General features: G+C 36.7%; 1 protein-coding gene across 2 annotated transcripts; it reads left to right on the plus strand.

Annotated features, from left to right (window-relative positions):
- Window positions 1-793: 793 nt before the first annotated feature.
- Window positions 794-5154, plus strand: LOC141684036 (uncharacterized). 2 transcript variants are annotated; one of them, XM_074488862.1, is made up of 4 exons: window positions 794-1423; window positions 3267-3359; window positions 3879-4157; window positions 4681-5154. In XM_074488862.1, exons 1-4 carry the CDS (start codon window positions 956-958, stop codon window positions 4879-4881), a joined length of 1041 nt encoding a protein of 346 aa, XP_074344963.1. In that variant the 5' UTR covers window positions 794-955; the 3' UTR covers window positions 4882-5154. The 2 variants fall into 2 exon arrangements, with proteins under 2 accessions (XP_074344963.1, XP_074344964.1); XM_074488863.1 differs by lacking the exon at window positions 3267-3359.
- Window positions 5155-17644: the final 12490 nt, after the last annotated feature.

Here is a 17644-nt window from a genome sequence, read left to right on the forward strand (position 1 = left end):
TTGTGATACTGCTATCTCTTGAAAGTCTACAAAACAGACTATGGCCGCAACTTCATCAAACCACGCAGAATTACTAGCAATTCATGAAGCAAGCAGAGAATGTCTTTGGCTAAGGTCGGTCATTCAACATATTCGAGAATCATGTGGATTATCAAGTATTTCAGACAGTCCTACAATTTTATTCGAGGATAACTCGGCCTGCATCAAACAACTTAAGGAAGGATATATTAAAAGGGATTAAACAAAACACATATTGTCAAAATTCTTCTACACTCATGAACTTCAAGAAAATGGTGATATTGATATTCAACAAGTTCGCTCATGCGATAATCTGGCGGATATACTTACAAAGTCAATACCTACATCAACATTTGAGAAGCTAAGAAATAATATGGGTATGCGGAGGTTAAAAAGTTTGCTACATCAAAATGTCAAAATGTGAGACATTTTATTCAGGGGGAGGCTGTACTCTTTTTCCTTCGTCAAGGTTTTTATCCCACTGGGTTTTTCCTTGCAAGGTTTTAACGAGACAGTCAATCTTTGCAATAACTCGCATTTGACAATCAAGGGGGAGTGTTAAAATATTTGAATAAAAATAAAGTGATTGTCAAAGCGTATCGAGGAAGTCTCTCAAATCTTACCAAGGAAGACTTGTAAAGCTTATCGAAGAAGACTTATAAAGCTTATTGAAGAAGTTTTGTAATACTTAATGAAGAAGATTTGAATAGCTTACTTAGTAAGCCTTGTAAACCAACTATTATAAATAGCTCATTTAGCTAATGAAATACAGCACAACTTTCTGTCCATCTTCTATTCTCCTATACTTCCTCGACGTTAAACATAACTGATATTTTCGGTCAAGGTTTATAAGAGAAACAAGTCCCAATTTTGATGAATTATTCCGAGAAATCGGTAGACCGGCTGTGTTTGTCCGGAACGTAACAGAGGATCTTCGATGGTGGCGATGTCGGTATACAGAGGGAAGCTACACAAGGTCCCTGACGTCCCCCGTAAATGGGTAATACCCCCTCCTTCTATTTCCCCTAAAGATTTTAGGCTTTTACTCCGCCGCCGATCTAAAGCCCTAGCTCTTCTTCATTCCCAGGATAACAACAACAACAACAATAATAATAATAATAATAATAATAATAATAATAATAATAATAATAATACTAATCAACAACCCCAAAACCCTAATAATAATAATAATAATGCTGATTCTACTCAACCCCCACTTCAATTACATCCTCCACCAACACCTAATTTAGTTGATGATAATAATAATAATGTGTCCAAGCCAATTCTCGAGGTTCCGGTCGATGCTAAGCCTTCGGAGATTATTAATCCTGATTTGGGGGATAACCTTGCTGATTCGGCTCTCGAGATTACTCACATTGCTTTTAATCCTGGTTCTACCTCGCAGGTTGTTACTCATTATTGTGTTATGCCATGTATTTTTCATTGCTGTTTGTCCTTTTTTTTTTATTAGTATCGAATCATCATCAAAGTTAAAAAAAAAATTATGTTTTGGTAGATATAAATTGTTTTACTGATATACCTTGTCTCGTTGGTTGGTACCTAGTAAATTAGAAGTATTCTATGCCTTAAAGCTATGTTTAGCCACTTGACTTGCTTGATGAGTTTGGGATATTCTAGATATGGAGCTGTGATAATAATCCTTATTAATTCCATTCAATATATGTTTTAAGGTTTACTTTTGAGTGTCATGACACAGAGTTTCCTGTCATTTAGATTGGGGGTGGTCATTTCGGGTAACCGGTCAGGCACACGGGCTCGTATTGGATCGTGGAACACATGTCATTTTTTGGTTTACCCGAACACCGACTAAATTTTGGGCGAATATCCCTATTGAACATGACTCGCTGAATTTGTGTCTGACCCGACACGACCCGGGAACAACAGTTAATTATCAACCACCAAATAGTGATCACCATCAATAAATAATCTTTACAACCTAAAACCTGCATATACACACAAATTATTGATTTATAGTATTTCATATAGTGCCCAATCATTAATAATTGATAACTAAAAGATAAACAAAGGTAGATTCGAATCGTGTATTGCAGAGATTACATAGAGCGTGAATTGCAAAGTTTCTAGGATCTATCTGGTGTTCTTGGTGGTTGACAGAGTAGACACTGAGAGAGCAGGTTTGATGCTTCCAGATGATAGATTACGAAATATACAGTATATACATAATATAAATAAATATAGATGAATTTATAAATATTTTCATGGATAGATATATGTATAGAGAGCACGGAAGATGAGGGATTGGTCATATGTGTTTGATGTATGGTTTTGTAGGATTATTATTTATAAACGTATATATGTAATTAGTAATAAATTTATGTTATATATTTTGTAACATATATATTTCGGGTCAATTTCTGTTTATTTTGGATGGATCCGAAAATGACCTGAATAACCCGAAATTTACTCAAAACCCAAAAAATCCCAAAACTGATTTGTGTATCGGATCAAATTCGTGTTGGATCTTGCCTCCTTTAGGTTAGATTGTCTGCGTAAAAAGGCTTTTTAGCATGAGAGTGGGGGTAAATCAATGGGAGTTACTACTATTTTATAAAGATGCACATGCATCATATTCATACCTAATATGAGCTGTATCATGTAGAGATTGAAGCTTTAATTTATCCTCTGTGTAGAAATCTCTGTTACCCGGACTCTTCAATTTGGCCCTCATACTCGTGTCCTCGACACGGCATGGGCGTGGGTATGGGAATTAAGTTGGATCCTTCATATGAAAATCGGACACTTTAATTTCAAGCAATCTAGTTCAAACTCATTTACCAGACCTCACAACAACTTGTTTCTAGGGAAGGATGTCCACAGGTTACTAATTCAATGTTACATTTTTGCTTTACACTATACATTTGACATAAACAATTATGTTTACGTTTTTTTTTTGCTTTTTATTGGTATAGACACTAATTATAAATGTAATATATATAAAAAGTAGGTATTATTTCACTTCGGTGAATGTTATATACTGAATCCTCCAATTTCGGATCCATATCCACAAATCCTATTTTTTTAGAAACTTAGAGTCTGACACTTAGATTCACACCTGTGCTTGACACCGAGTCCGGGTTACATAGGTAGAAATTGCTAATATATTGATTGTACTCCTATTTTCCCTGTGAAAGCATCTTCTTCTTTTTTGTAACACTTATTTTTGTGTCTCAATGTCCTCATACAGTTATAATATTTTTATTTTCTAGATGGATAGCAAGGAAGAAAGAAAAAAGGAGATTGAGGAGAAACTAAAAGTGTTAAATGCAAAAAAGCATGATTTAGTTCAAGTACTGAAACAGGTAATTGTACAAATTAGCCATGTATTGAATTGAATTAAGGGAGGGCAAAAAGCAGAAACTTATATTGTATTTTAGTGGTGTGAAAGATATTTTAAAGCGTATTACCAAGTAAAGAAATTAGGTATCGGAATATATGTTATTATTCAACAATGAATGAACAAATCCTTTCTAGCATAAAATAGCACATATCAAATGTGTGTGTTGAAATAAAAATCCAAAAAATATATATTAAGCCAGCTGATTTAAAATAAAAACATAGTTAGATTATATCTTCTTAAGTGCAAAGCTGATTTTGAAAGAATAAGCAACCAAGTAAAGAAATAATATAGTTATATACAGGTAGGCTCCTGAGCATTTCAGGTGGGGACTGGGGAGGGGAGGGCCATGGGTTTTTTTTTGGGGGGGTGCGGTACTTACCATGGCCTCAAGCCGCTCAGCCCCGAGTTGTAAAGACTATTGTGGATGCCCCATAAATTGCTTGCTAATGTGTTGTGTGTTGCCATTGATGGTGCTTAACAGATATTAAATGCAGAAGAAGAGCTGAAGGAACGAAGTAGCATGCAGGGGCTAACTGCTCGACCATCTGTTTCACTTCATGTAGATGTTGCAAATGACTCTGGATCAATGACTAGACATCCCACCCCAAGAATGGGCTCAGATGGATTTATCCGTGGAGATGGGGAAGGAGGAGAAGCAGATGATGCTTCAAACCATAATGCTCATTCTCGCAATTTGCTTCGAATGAGTAGTGTGTCACCATCTTCGGATTCTCCTCATAAGAGGCCTTTCCATCGTGCGGTAATAATTAAGATCTTTCGGTCATATGCAAGTTATATACAAACTATATTATATCTTTAATTGGTGAAGTAGGTCAATTTATTGCGTAGTGTTGGCACATCATTTGCTGGTCTTGTGAAAAAGTTCTTTCTGAATCATCTTCGTGCATCATGAATTTGTATGTTTTCGGATTTCGATAGTATTTTATAGTTACAATGCATGCATGAATCTGATTCTATAGTGTCATGAAATGGAAAGGCATGTAATCTTTAAAACTGTAGAATTAATCAGTGAATGTGCCGACTTCAGTGGCATCTTCTTATATCTTTTATATTTAAAAGAAATTCCAGAAGACTAAATTTGGCACATTATTGCACAGCAACCACAGCTAGTTAGTAGTTATGTCGGGTATCATATCATTTTAATCTCCAAGATCAGAGCAGCATCTTAAAACTTCTGAATTGTCAATATCATCAGAGCAGCATCTTAAAACTTCTGAATTGTCAATGATATTTATTAAATTTTTTACCGTCGACGTGCATAGGTTCCACATGCATCTCGACCAACTCCCTGGGCCTCTGCTAGTCCATCACGCTTTGCTCCAACCGAACAACAAGGTAGTTTGGCAAGTGTGCCCTCTGTCTCTGCATCTGGAACGAACTATATGGCATCCTCTCCTTCACCTGCAGCTTCTGGTGGAACTTCAATCTTTAGAGATGCGCGGCATAAAAGTCCATGGAATTAATCATCTGGTTGTGTATTAACCTTTAAAGTTTTTGTGTTGTATGGAAGTTGTAAATTGCCTATAAACCAGTGTGTGAATCACAGTTCTTTGTCCTGGTTGTGGCATATGGAATTGTTTAATTTTTGCTATTTGTGGGACATATGGTCTTGTGTCATGTTACAAATCAACTTGGCCTCAAACATAACCTTGAGAGAGAAACTTTGCAGCCTTGGTGTGTATTATGATATTATGTACATTTGGTGGTTTTATAATTTCTTGCTTGCTACTTTCTGAGGTTTGTTTCATTTTTATGTTATATTATCATGTTTTTTTCCAAGTTGTAGATGGACAACTTTTTACAATTAATTTAATGTTATGTTCATGAATGTATTTTTGGATAGTTATATAAAATAATCGAATATGTAGTTTAGGTTGTGTGAGTGTGAGAGGTGGCAATGTGTGACACGACCATAATCTGCTTGATTCTACCCTTCAATCTTCAATTTGGTTAGAGTTCAGGATGTATTAGTGGCCGAGGGAGTGACAATTATGAAACCCACGACCCTTAATCCAACTGGATTATACAAAACAAAAAAAAATACTGAGATAAAGATTCAAGCAACCGAAATATGATTGGAAATAACTCGTTAATTAAGAATTTATTCATAGACTATAAATTCTTATAACATTCCCCGAAATGAACAACCCTGATGTACAAGAGTTTAGATCTGGTTGATATTGGGATGTAGTGATTTATTGTGTTTGGTGACTAGGGGATTTTGAAATGTGCTGGAGTTTCATGGGGTATATGGACCTGCTTGGCACTGCATTGTAGAGCTAAGTTTTTGGTCTTCAGTAGGTGGGTTCTTGTATTTCTCAAGTTTTTCTCTTGTTCTAAACCTCGCTCGAAAAAGTAAAGGTCCAATAATTTAGCTTGGTATGTTACTTGTCAACCATTGGCTTTGCTCAGAAAAGCATATGTCTATAGTCCTCACCAGCCACCACAACATATTTCTTGTTGTGTTTGCTTATGGATATAAATCCCAGATTACAGTTTTTGCTCTTTCTGATCTGTTATATCCAGTACTTTTTTTTTTGATGCAAATGAGTCAACATGGCAGTATAAATTGTTAAGGGAAGGGAAGGAGAAAATCAAACATGTGACCTATCGTACACAGGATCTCAGTTTTCGCCACTAGACTAAGATTTATATCTAGTGGAAATTGTAATTATAACTCACAATTTTCTTGTTTATAAGTTTAACAACATATATCTTCTTAAAATTCCATAAATAATTTTGATAAATATTCTTTTAAAGTGTTTATTCTCTAATATCACGGCAGATATATACTAGGCAACTTCTCTAATACCATGGCAGATTTTCCCTTGTTTGCTTATGTTGATTGCAAAAACTCTGTGACGTTCTTAGATAATTAAAGTCGATCGCAGAAGCTAAAACTTTATTAGAGATCACAGAGGTTTTGCAATCAACACAGCCTTGAACGAGACTCAGAACCAATGTCCTCGTAATAACCCACACAGAAAAAGAGTATATGCTAGACTACATAATATATATTGTGCTTGTAATATACTTTATTTCTACCACTGACGCTAATCTAACAGAACAATAATTCAACTTTTCTTATATATATGTCGAAAAAGATCTGGATCTCCTCTGTTCTGCACACTGAAATTTGTATTTTATATTTAGTAGTAGATACTATCGACTGAGTATTCTTCCTCATGTCACTATGCTTCTGAAACTGAATCATCCAACTCATCATCGCTATAATCATCAATACTAATGATCTCTTCTTTCTCGTACTGGAACCGATTCCTGTTTCTTCTGATAAAATCTTCAAATATCCAATCATCCATTACATAATGGCCACTGCTACCCTGTTTCCCAATGCTCACACTTGCAGCTTCCTCTTTCTCTCGTACAAACTGCTCCCTGTTTCTTCTGATAAAATCTTCAAATATCGAGTCATCCACGATACGATCATCGAAATCTTTATGTTTGGAATCACACATGGGATCATCAACATTAATAGCACTATTATTATCATTGACTGATAATTCAACACTTCTTTCTTTACTTGTATATACTCCCTTTTCTCCAAGATCTGCTGCGTACATGTTATCCTTATCATAAGATTCCACGCTACGAGAGTAATACGTAGAATAGGCTTGGTTCGTTGTTGCATGCAGAGTGTTGGGAACAATGCAGAGGTTTAGAAGCTGCTTCAACATCTTCTTAGCCGATGTGGATTTCTGAAGCTGCTTCTTTGATGGACTGCTTGAAATAAACGATTGCATGCTTGATTTTGATTTTCAGGACTACTTGTTACATTCAATAATATATCGTGCGAGAATGATGATAAATTAATGCAGGTTCTTGAGATTATATAGTGAAGCATAGCTTGGTATATAAGGTTAAGCAAATATTTTCAAGATTTAGTTTGATTTTTTTCCAATTAAGTGTTTCTTTTTCTATAATATTTTCCCTTGTTCTTTTAATTACCATGTATACCAGCTCCGAAGGGTAGTTAAGCAAGTAAATATTTTAAAAAGGAAGAGATATTAACGTATTCTTTTGCTGCTTTCACAAGTAATCTCCGAATTTCTTAAAATACGACAGTGTTTCGTAATCTTTGCGGTAAAATAAAAATAATCTTTTAAGCACAAAAAAAAATTCGGAATACTTTATAAATGATAATTTTTCCCATAATAATATGAGATCCCGTATATATTCATATGTATCCACGAATTAAAATTTGACATGTATTATATAATTATTTTGATAATTTTTTTTTGGAAATATTAGATGAGTGTGATGTGATGGGAGAGAAGAACAAGACTTTTTGGAATGAATTTGCGAATCAAATTTTGATTGTGGGGGAAAAAGACTTGACCTGCACATTCCTTGTGAATTTTGTCAGATATTGGACATAATTTTTTCTGTTGAGGTAAACATTTCCATATAAAATTAGTCAAATATTGGACATAAGTTTTATGTTACGGATTATGTTCAATATTTGAAATAGCTTCAACGGCAGAAATAGCTTCATCCAATATTTTAATTTTAATTCTGTTTGAAAGAAATTTTAATGAAAGAGTTCGTAGAATTCTCATTGGACTCTATAAAAACATAATTAATTTTTTTTTTGGTTTCAAAAAAGAAACTAACATTAAATTTTGATGATTTTGTACGGGCTGATAGCCCAATTATTCATAATGAATCCAGAAGCCTGGCCCTGCTTTGCATACTTAAAATATGCTAAGAAATTTGGCCCGCCCGCTTACATGGAGTATCTCCTGTATTGAGTTGTATTGAGTGTCCTGCCGTTGAAGTTGATTATAAATAAACTAATACTTGATTAGGTTCGATTTTTTATTATTTTCACTAGGTTCCATCTCATCTCATTCACTTCAATATATAATTATTTTTAAAATATTAATTTTTAAAATGCCAACAATTATAATTACTATTGTTTAAGCCAAAACATTTTTTCATTCTTTATACTATCACTAAGTATTATACACAACTATCTGTTAATTGGATACATTACGACCCGTAATCATGATTCTAAAAGTCGAAATCGAAATTAATCAATTTAGGTATTGATTAGAGAGTTTTCGTTAAATCAGGGATTAATCAAACCAAAATTGGATATAATTTAATATTTTAATAATATTTACTAACCTTATTTATTATGATTCATAAAAATAATTGAATTTTAAAAATTAAATCAATCAATTTTATTTCAACAATTAATCCAAAACTTTTCAAAAATAGGGTAAATTTAGAATTCTCTTAAAAAAGTTAATATCTCGTCACGTACGTACAAGGATTTTCCTAGTGGGTATCCATGCGCACATGCTAATTACCGAAAATTATAAAATTGAATCATTTTGATGGGTAAAGATTTTGCGTCTGCACGGGTCGGGTCCATTATTATTAAGAATTAGCGGCCAATCAAATTGGATTAAATTTATAAAATTTAATACGTAGTGTGCCCCATAGAAAAACCGATAATACAAATATATGTATTTGTGACTCGGTGTATTGCATGAGAAAAATTTAAACTCCAATACTATTCAACTGTAATATAAATAAAAAATGGACGGTAAAACTTAATAAGCAACTATCGTTCAACGACTAAAAATAAATATTTAATTATTTTTAAAAAAATATGACTTTACATATTTTTTTGTTAATTAATTATAAGTGCATGCATGACAAGCCGAATTTTTGATTTCTCACAAAATACATGAACCTAGATTAAATAATTAATTTGTAGAATTAGAAAAAAACAAAAAGTTTTAAGTGAATCCTTTATATTAATTTAAAATCAACGGCTGGAAATTTGAATTAGTTGAACGGAGAGGGGAAAGATGAGAAGGGGAGTTATGAGTGGGTGCAAAGTGTGAGTTGAGTAACATGAGAGAAGAGCAGAATGGGGATGGAGCAAAATAGACTTTCGGATCTTGCAAATATTGTTTCACTTTATTAACACAAAATCTGCGAGGCCAATAGTTAGGCACAGTAGGCAGATCTATGGGCTAATATTATCAGATACTTTCAACAAGTTAGGCCTCTCTATCTTTTCCTGGGCTTTCACCATCCAAATTGGGAGCTTGTTTATGTCAATACTCCCCTACATCTTAAACAAACTCCCTTTCAAATCAATAATTATCTTTTAGTTTTCGCATCAACTTATGCTCAAATATGTATTGAAATTAGACCTAGCCACTTGCGCGGTCCGTGCGGGCCGGGCCGGGTCACACACGTGTTGGACACTCGAACTATTAATACTGAACCGGCCCGTTTAATAATGAACCGGGTTCGGGTCAGGTTTGAACCTCGGTAAACAGATTTGTAACCGGCACACGATTAATCGCGAGTTACGAATTGTGTCGGCTTCGGGCTGGGTCACGGGTTTCACCTGACAAGTTGGAGACTTATTTTGTAGATGTAGTAAAGTGACAACTGAAATGATAAACAATTGAAAATTTGAAATTGACAACTTGTAACTTCTATAGAAGAAACCCATATAATAACAACAATACCAATTAGAAACAACCCAGTCTCCGCCCATCACACAAAACTATCAAGAAAACACCCCAAAAAAGATCTAATTTTTATTCTCAGATCAAGAAAGTTCAATAAAATTATGACCCAAGATTATTTGTATGGTTCTTGATCTGACCTTGCTTGTAATTATGGAAAATAAAGAGTTGAAAAGAAGAGAAACAATTGAGTCAGAATGAAGTATCTAGAGTTGAATCTCAAGAGTATTCTATAATTGTATGTATGTTATATGTGTGTGTACATATTTATTTTACATAAACTTGAAATGTAATAATGTCAGCTGTGTTTGTTTATTGGAGTCCCTTGTGTAGCTCGTGCGGGCTGCGGGTTAGTGCGGAATGCGGGCCGGTTTTCTAAGATTGTATTCGTAATCGGCTCGATTAATTTAACGAATTGTGCGGGTTTGAACCGGCTCGGTTCAGGCCGAATAATTACGGGTTTCCGTACGAACCGGTCCCGGATGTGCGGTTCAAACCCGTCCATATGGCCAACTCTAATTGAAATTGATATACAATGATATGTGTCTATTACTCTCCTCACCAAAAATGCATACTGGGTCGCTTACTTGGCCAATACTACTATATATTATTTTCCGGAATGTTGATTAAGCCGTTCTAATATTGAAAAGGTAACACACTTTTTCAGATTTCTCCAAATTATTATTCACAAATACGTTCTGCAAACACATCCAACACCGCGAGCTTTTTTTTTTCTCTCCAAGCCCCCCTCCTTCTTTATTAACATAGTCCGGCAGGGCTTTACCGAAAAAAGTGAAAATCCTTAATTTTTTTTTGTTTTTGTTTTTTAAAAGATCTTTCTCTTTAGAAAGGATTTCTACCCATTTAGTTTAATTTATTTATTTTTAATCTAAATTAACGAAGTTATTTCTTCATGATTAATATTATTATTGTTGTAAAACTGACTTTCTTTTATTTAAAGTTGTTTGTTATGCCCGCTTTCGGTCATGGGCCCTAAACAGGTCCCCATGGGTGCATTGAATAGCTGAACTCTCATGTGTGGGCTAGAATCATGGATTAATGTGGCTTGAGCCAGCATATGCGGGCTGAGCTCAACGCATGCGAGTTGGGCTGAGGTGCCTTCACGCGAGCTGGGCTAGGTTGCCCACACGCGGGCTGGGCTCAAGTGCCCACACGCGGGCTGGGTCCATGAGCCCACATCTTATGAAAATAGAGGTAACATTGTATTTACTAATTGAAAAGGAAGGCGGTGCGGGCCGAGGTGACCAGGCCGGCCCGCATCAAAGGACTTTGTGTGTAACATGGAAAGTGACTCATAGATGACTGAGTTGCTTGTAGATTTCGGGGCCGACATGGGTTATTCCTACAATTACAGGAAGAAATGCGGAGATGCCGCGAGATTGTAGGAAGCGTGTGGAGCTGGTCGAGATTTACGTGACTAATTGGCTGAAGGCCTGACTTTATCATGGGCTTGGGCTGCACGGGTTGGAGAACCCTAACCCTAGCCTATGTGACTTGTTCCCCAAGAACTATGTGAGGCTTGATCCCTATAAATAGGGTACGTAGGCACTTATATGAGACATGAGTCGACACTTGATAGAGAATAACAAACCCTATTCTTTCTTAAGGAGTTAACATACAAGCTCAGCCACCACCATATATAACCTTCCTCCGCCTTCAAACACCGTCCTTCATCCTTGTTCTGCCTATCAACCTCCACAACACTGTTAAACGAAATTCTCCCTATAACAATTGACGCTAGATATAGGGGGTTTTCATTTTAGGGAGAAGAGATGACCAAAGAAGGAAAACAAGCGGCGATACCAGGAAGCGGGGGCAAGAAGAAGGACCAGAACGAGGTCGAGCACACGCCCCCAGAGAATGAGGCGCCACCTCCACCAATCGTAACCGTGGACGGGCAGGCGGTCATGACATACCTCGAAGAACTAGCCGATCAGATGAACGAGATTAACGCCCGGATGTCAAGGATAGAAAGTGTAGGATTTTATACATCACGGAAGCATGGTGAAACATTTTTCTAAGTATAAAATCCATATAATACGCATACAAATCGTGATTAAATCATATGGGATCGTTTCTAACCTTTAAAAGCGATCCAAGAACGACGAGCGAAGATCCCTAGCAGCTGCTCCTCAAGTGTGAAGCACTCCACCGGTATCCACCAAGAGATCAATGTGATGGAGGAGGAAGGGGTGGGAGAATTAGGGTTTTCTTCACTTTTTAGGTTGAGGCAAATAGGGTTTATAATAGTATATTTATAGGCAAAATTTTCAGCTGAAAATTTTCCATAAAATATTATTATTATTAACCCTTTAATTGATTATTCTTATTAACCAATTAACTAAAAATTAAAACATCTTTTAATCATTAATCCCTTTTCTAAACACTTTAGAAAAATAATTCTCTCACTTGATTTAATTTCTAAAATTAAATTCTTAATTAATAATATTAAGAACTTTTCTTAATTAATTTATAATTAATTAAATCTCATTTAATCAATTATAAAATTTGCTAATTAATTATTTATTTCACAAATAAATAATTACCAGCCATTATTAATTAATTCCTCCACCATTAAATCATTCTCTTTTATGGTGTGACCCTGTAGGTTCAAATTAAGCCGGTAGTAGAAATAAATAATAATAAAACTATTTTATCATTATTTATATAAATTCTCTAATTTATTAAGTATGATTAATTAATTAATCATATTTATTCTACATCGTGAGGGATACTTCTCAGCATATCGCGACTATCCGGATAATACAAATTCACTGCTTAGAATACTAAGAACCTATTCAGTGAATAATTACCGTACAATTAATTCCTTCTACCCTACTATGTCATGATTAAATACAAGGCATGGAACTTGTGTCAAGCCTATCTTATTTAATCATATGCTTTCCCATTCACGCGAAAACACACACTAATATTCACGCAAGTATACGCGTTCGCAAGTAATATAGAATACTTTCTAGTTCGTTCCCTCAGAGACTCAGACTAATTTATTGTCTAATTTAACTCACTCACCAATGTATGACTACTTCTCAATGTTAAGATAATAACACTTAAAATTGTTGATTAAATATTAACTATAATTAACTACTTAATTAACCACTTAACTAACACTTCAATTTATCAATAATAAAATACTCATGAGATCACAACTTCATTATTACTTCCTTCTATAGCCATTGTTATTACCTTTAGCATGTGACAGTGATGACATTAATCGAATAACACGAAACTGATAAAATCCAACTTTCATTGTACTAATACCATTCTACCAAACATCCACAATTAAGATAGAAGTTGAATAGTCATCAATTATGCTGAGTTCCTATATGTCTACAGAAATTGACAACACAACGATTTAAGCACAAGTTATTCCTTTTGATTATATAGGGCAAATAAAACTGTTAGAATTACCCACTAATCATGCTCAACGTACATGAACCTATGCTAGCATGGCAAGTTCTAAATCTCAAGATCCACCGTCGCTTCACAAGAGATTAACACCCTATCTTATATGTTCGCGACGCACATAAGACGAATACGCACAACCAATACTAGATATCATGCAATCATCACACACTAAAGTATTAAACAATTAACTAAAGAATTCCATAATAAATCCGTTGCAACCCCATGATCACGATTAGCCCATAATAGAACTTATCGCCATCATGGGTTCATATGAAATCATAATAAACAACACAAGAAAATAATAACTAAACTAATTATATTAAAACAGAGTACGTCACAAGAGTAAATAAGTCAAAGCAAGAAAACTAGCATCCAACGTTACAACGAAACAAGAATCACAAGAAAATATGCTTCCTCTTCGCTGCAGTGTGCTAAATCGGTCTTCTTCCTTATCTCCTTCGCTTCTTGCGCAAAATACAATCTAAAACATAATCTCCTTCATTCTCTCTGTGAAAACGTCTCAAATCTACTTATATAATAGTCCCATAAAACTCAGATTACATAGAAGTTGGAAGCCAAACAGAAGTAGAAGTCTAAAATAATTTATCCTTTTCCCCGACCCTGCGCGGCCGCTCAGCATTTCTGCGCGGGCGCGCAAGGCTGCTGCGCGGCCGCTCAACATTGCTGCGCGGGCGCGCAGGACCCTACTGGAAAAAATCCAGGTTTGCTCCGTTTATTCGCCGTAATCTGCCCGTTCTTTTCCTCTCGCAATGGTGAACACATGCCAAGGCTTATTCTTGATGATTCCTCCTCCGAAATGCAACTAATACCCTGAAATGCATAAACACTAGAAAAACGCATCAAATACACAAAATACTTGATTTCAAGACACCAATTTAAGCCATTTTAAGACGTTCTAAGTGGTATAAAATGCCACTTATCACACCCCCAAACTTAAATCGATGCTTGTCCTCAAGCGTCACAGACTCAAAAACAAATAAAAATATGCATGAATGCAATCTATATGAAAATGCAACGATCCCCCTTACTACAATTAACCAACCAAATTGTCACATCTCAACGAATGCAGTTAGACAACTAAAGATCAATAAACTCATGCAAACGGACATACAGCCAGAAACGTGGTGTGTGCAAATGCTTAACAGATATGCTTCGGAACTAGACCAATTACTATGACTAGACTATCTTCAAGGCAATCCTACGATTATACAAAGAATAAAAATTCTAGGCACAAAGTGATATACAACACTACAAGAACTCTGGAGCTTACTACGGAATTGTGCTTTTTATTTACAACTCAAATGCTTATTTGACCGTGCAATGAGTGAGGTCCATAAAAGACTTATACAATGGTATCCATGTAACGAGCGTTAGGTTAGCGGATCCCAGACTCTAAAAGCCTTAGGTCACTAGGCACAAAGTCCCCTAAGAACTTAATAACTCGAATACCAAAGAGCCCACTCTTGATCAATTATGCAATTTTTTTTTTCTCTGAGCAAGTGCGTTTCGCTCCATCTTGCTCAACCCTAGACTACTCGCATAACATGCGAGCCGGCTACTAGCCATTTGACGCCTAGCCACAACTAGCAACAAATTCCATTTTTACTCCATTTTTTTTCTTTTTCATGCCTTTACCACTAAGAACCTATTATCAAATTCTAAGCATAATAAATAGATTATCCTCGAAAATAATCAGATCATAACAACAATCTAGCCCTTAAGCATTCTCTAAGACTTAGTGAAAATACAAGTGCTTCTAGCATGCATATCAACCTACACAACTTAATATCACTTTAATGCTATCACTACACTCGCATCAATATCACAATTCAGTCGATAAATCATTGCAAAAGGGATCATGGTATATGCATGAGCTATATGATATGACAAACAAATAAAGCTATATAAAAAAAAACTATATGGCAAAAATTATGCAACTATATGAACTAACTATCATGAATATGCAGCTATATGACACACACAAAATATTCCTTAACTACCACCCCCAAACTTAAAATCTTCACTGTCCCCAGTGAAGGTAGTAGAAAGGAACACAGGGTATACCTACTCGGAGTCATCATCATCATCACCCTAAGTGGGTGGAGTATCAGGTGGTGGGTATGCAGAGTCCTCACCAAAAACTGGCCACTGGATATCAGCTCCAAGGCCTCGAAAAGCAGTCCATAACGCAAGAGTGAGCTCCTGAGCAAACCTGCTCTGCGTCTCATACATGGCATCCATCCGCCGTGAGAGCCTCCTATACTGGGCATCACCCATTCCAGCACCCTCCTGAGCTCTCGAAGAACCAGCCTCACCACGCCCTAGCCTAGCCATAGTAGCACCTCGTGCTGGACGTCCTCCTGAAAGACGATAACCCAGCCCATGCTCCTCAGGCTCACCACCGGTCCACTCCTGCATCCCATTCAGAGTGCCAGAATCTATCGGAGCTGCTGGCAACTGCAACTGCTCATGAGCCGACCAGTTCACTCCTACTGCTCGGCATAGCTTCGTAACCGTGGATGCATAAGGGATGTTCATATGCTTTGCTCCCCTCAAAAACTTCAGAATTCCTTGGTAGATAAACTCACCAAGGTCCACATAGTATTCCTCATTCAGAATTCCCCACAACAACTGTGCTCTCTCAACTGTGACCTCGTGTGCATGTGAAGAAGGCAAAATATTAGCACATATAAATGCATTCCATGCACGGGCATACCTGTTCATGGCGATCGCCGGAAAGTGACGATACTCATTATTGGCTGGACTGCGGTTCCAAACTGTGCCCGGTCGACAGAGAGTCGCACAAATCAAATCCAAGTCAAAATCCTCAGCAGTCTTTTCATTCCAGTTCTCCTCCTCGGGCTTCCTCTCTCGCTGTCCAATCACACGGCGAATCGCCGCAGGATGATAATCAACCGTCAGCCCACGAACTACAGAAAACCCATTCTTTTCAGCCTTCGCGTTCGCGTAGAACTCGCGAACAACACTCATCGGTACTGCTTCGGGTGACTCACAAAAAGCTATCCACCCCTTCTCTGCAATCATGGGCAACAACTCACCATCCCTCCCTGATGGTAAAAACCCCCTCTCCTTCAGAATCGACTTCCCCAACAGCCTAGTGTACTCCTCCTCCACATCTCTGTCAGTTAACCGAGGCCTTGCAGCAGTACCCCTTGATGAATCAGCAGTAGGAACTGTGCTGCTGCTGTCAATAGTGCGTGCTCTCTTGGGTGCCATTGATTTGTGAATAAAAGTGTGTAAGAACTGATTTTTGATGTTTATGAGAGGGTTTAAGTGTAGGAAGTTTGTGGGAGATATGTAGGATAGGTGTATGTATATATAGGGTGTGGAGTAGGTTAAATTAGATTAGGAGTGGGGTTGAGGGATAAAATCATGGAGTAATGGGAAAAGAATTCGTGGGTTTATGTTCTGTGATGGGTTTTTTGTGTTTTTGTTTTTTTTTTTTTTTTTTTTTTCTGAACTGCAAAAAATTTTCTGGAACTCGACCCCTGCGCGGCCGCTCAGCATTTCTGCGCGGGCGCGCAGAGGGTCTCTGGAATTTTTTTTTCAGCCCCTGTTTTCTGATTTTTTTTGTGTTTTTGGATAGGTTATTAACTTCTAAGGGTTCCTGTAACAACAATTCATGGGTTGCCTCCCACGCAGCGCTTCTTTTTCGTCATTAGCTTGACGTTCCGTACCTTTCTCAAGTAGTCAACAAAATGGCACTAACCACCTCTCGGTTTGCCATGTCCCCATAGTAGTGCTTCAACCGCTGACCGTTAACCTTGAATGCTTGGTCCGAATCATTCTCAAAAATTTCCACCGCTCCATGTGGAAACACAGTTTTGACAATAAAAGGTCCAGACCACCTTGATTTCAACTTCCCAAGAAAAAGTCGGAGCCGAGAGTTGAATAAAAGAACTTGTTGCCCTGGCACAAATAACTTAGGATGTAGCTTCCTATCGTGCCACCTCTTCACCTTTTCCTTATACATTTTGTTATTCTCATACGCTTGCAGTCGAAATTCATCAAGTTCATTAAGCTGAAGCATTCTTTTCTTACCAGCTGCATCTAAATCCAGGTTCAATTTCTTCAATGCCCAGTAGGCCTTATGCTCAAGCTCCTCCGGTAGATGACATCCCTTACCGTACACCAACTGAAACGGTGACATCCCAAGTGGAGTTTTGTATGCTGTTCTGTAAGCCCAAACAGCTTCATCGAGCTTTAAAGACCAATCCTTCCT

Source organism: Apium graveolens, chromosome 9 (assembly GCF_009905375.1).
Source record: "Apium graveolens cultivar Ventura chromosome 9, ASM990537v1, whole genome shotgun sequence".
In the NCBI taxonomy this organism is placed as follows: domain Eukaryota; kingdom Viridiplantae; phylum Streptophyta; class Magnoliopsida; order Apiales; family Apiaceae; genus Apium; species Apium graveolens.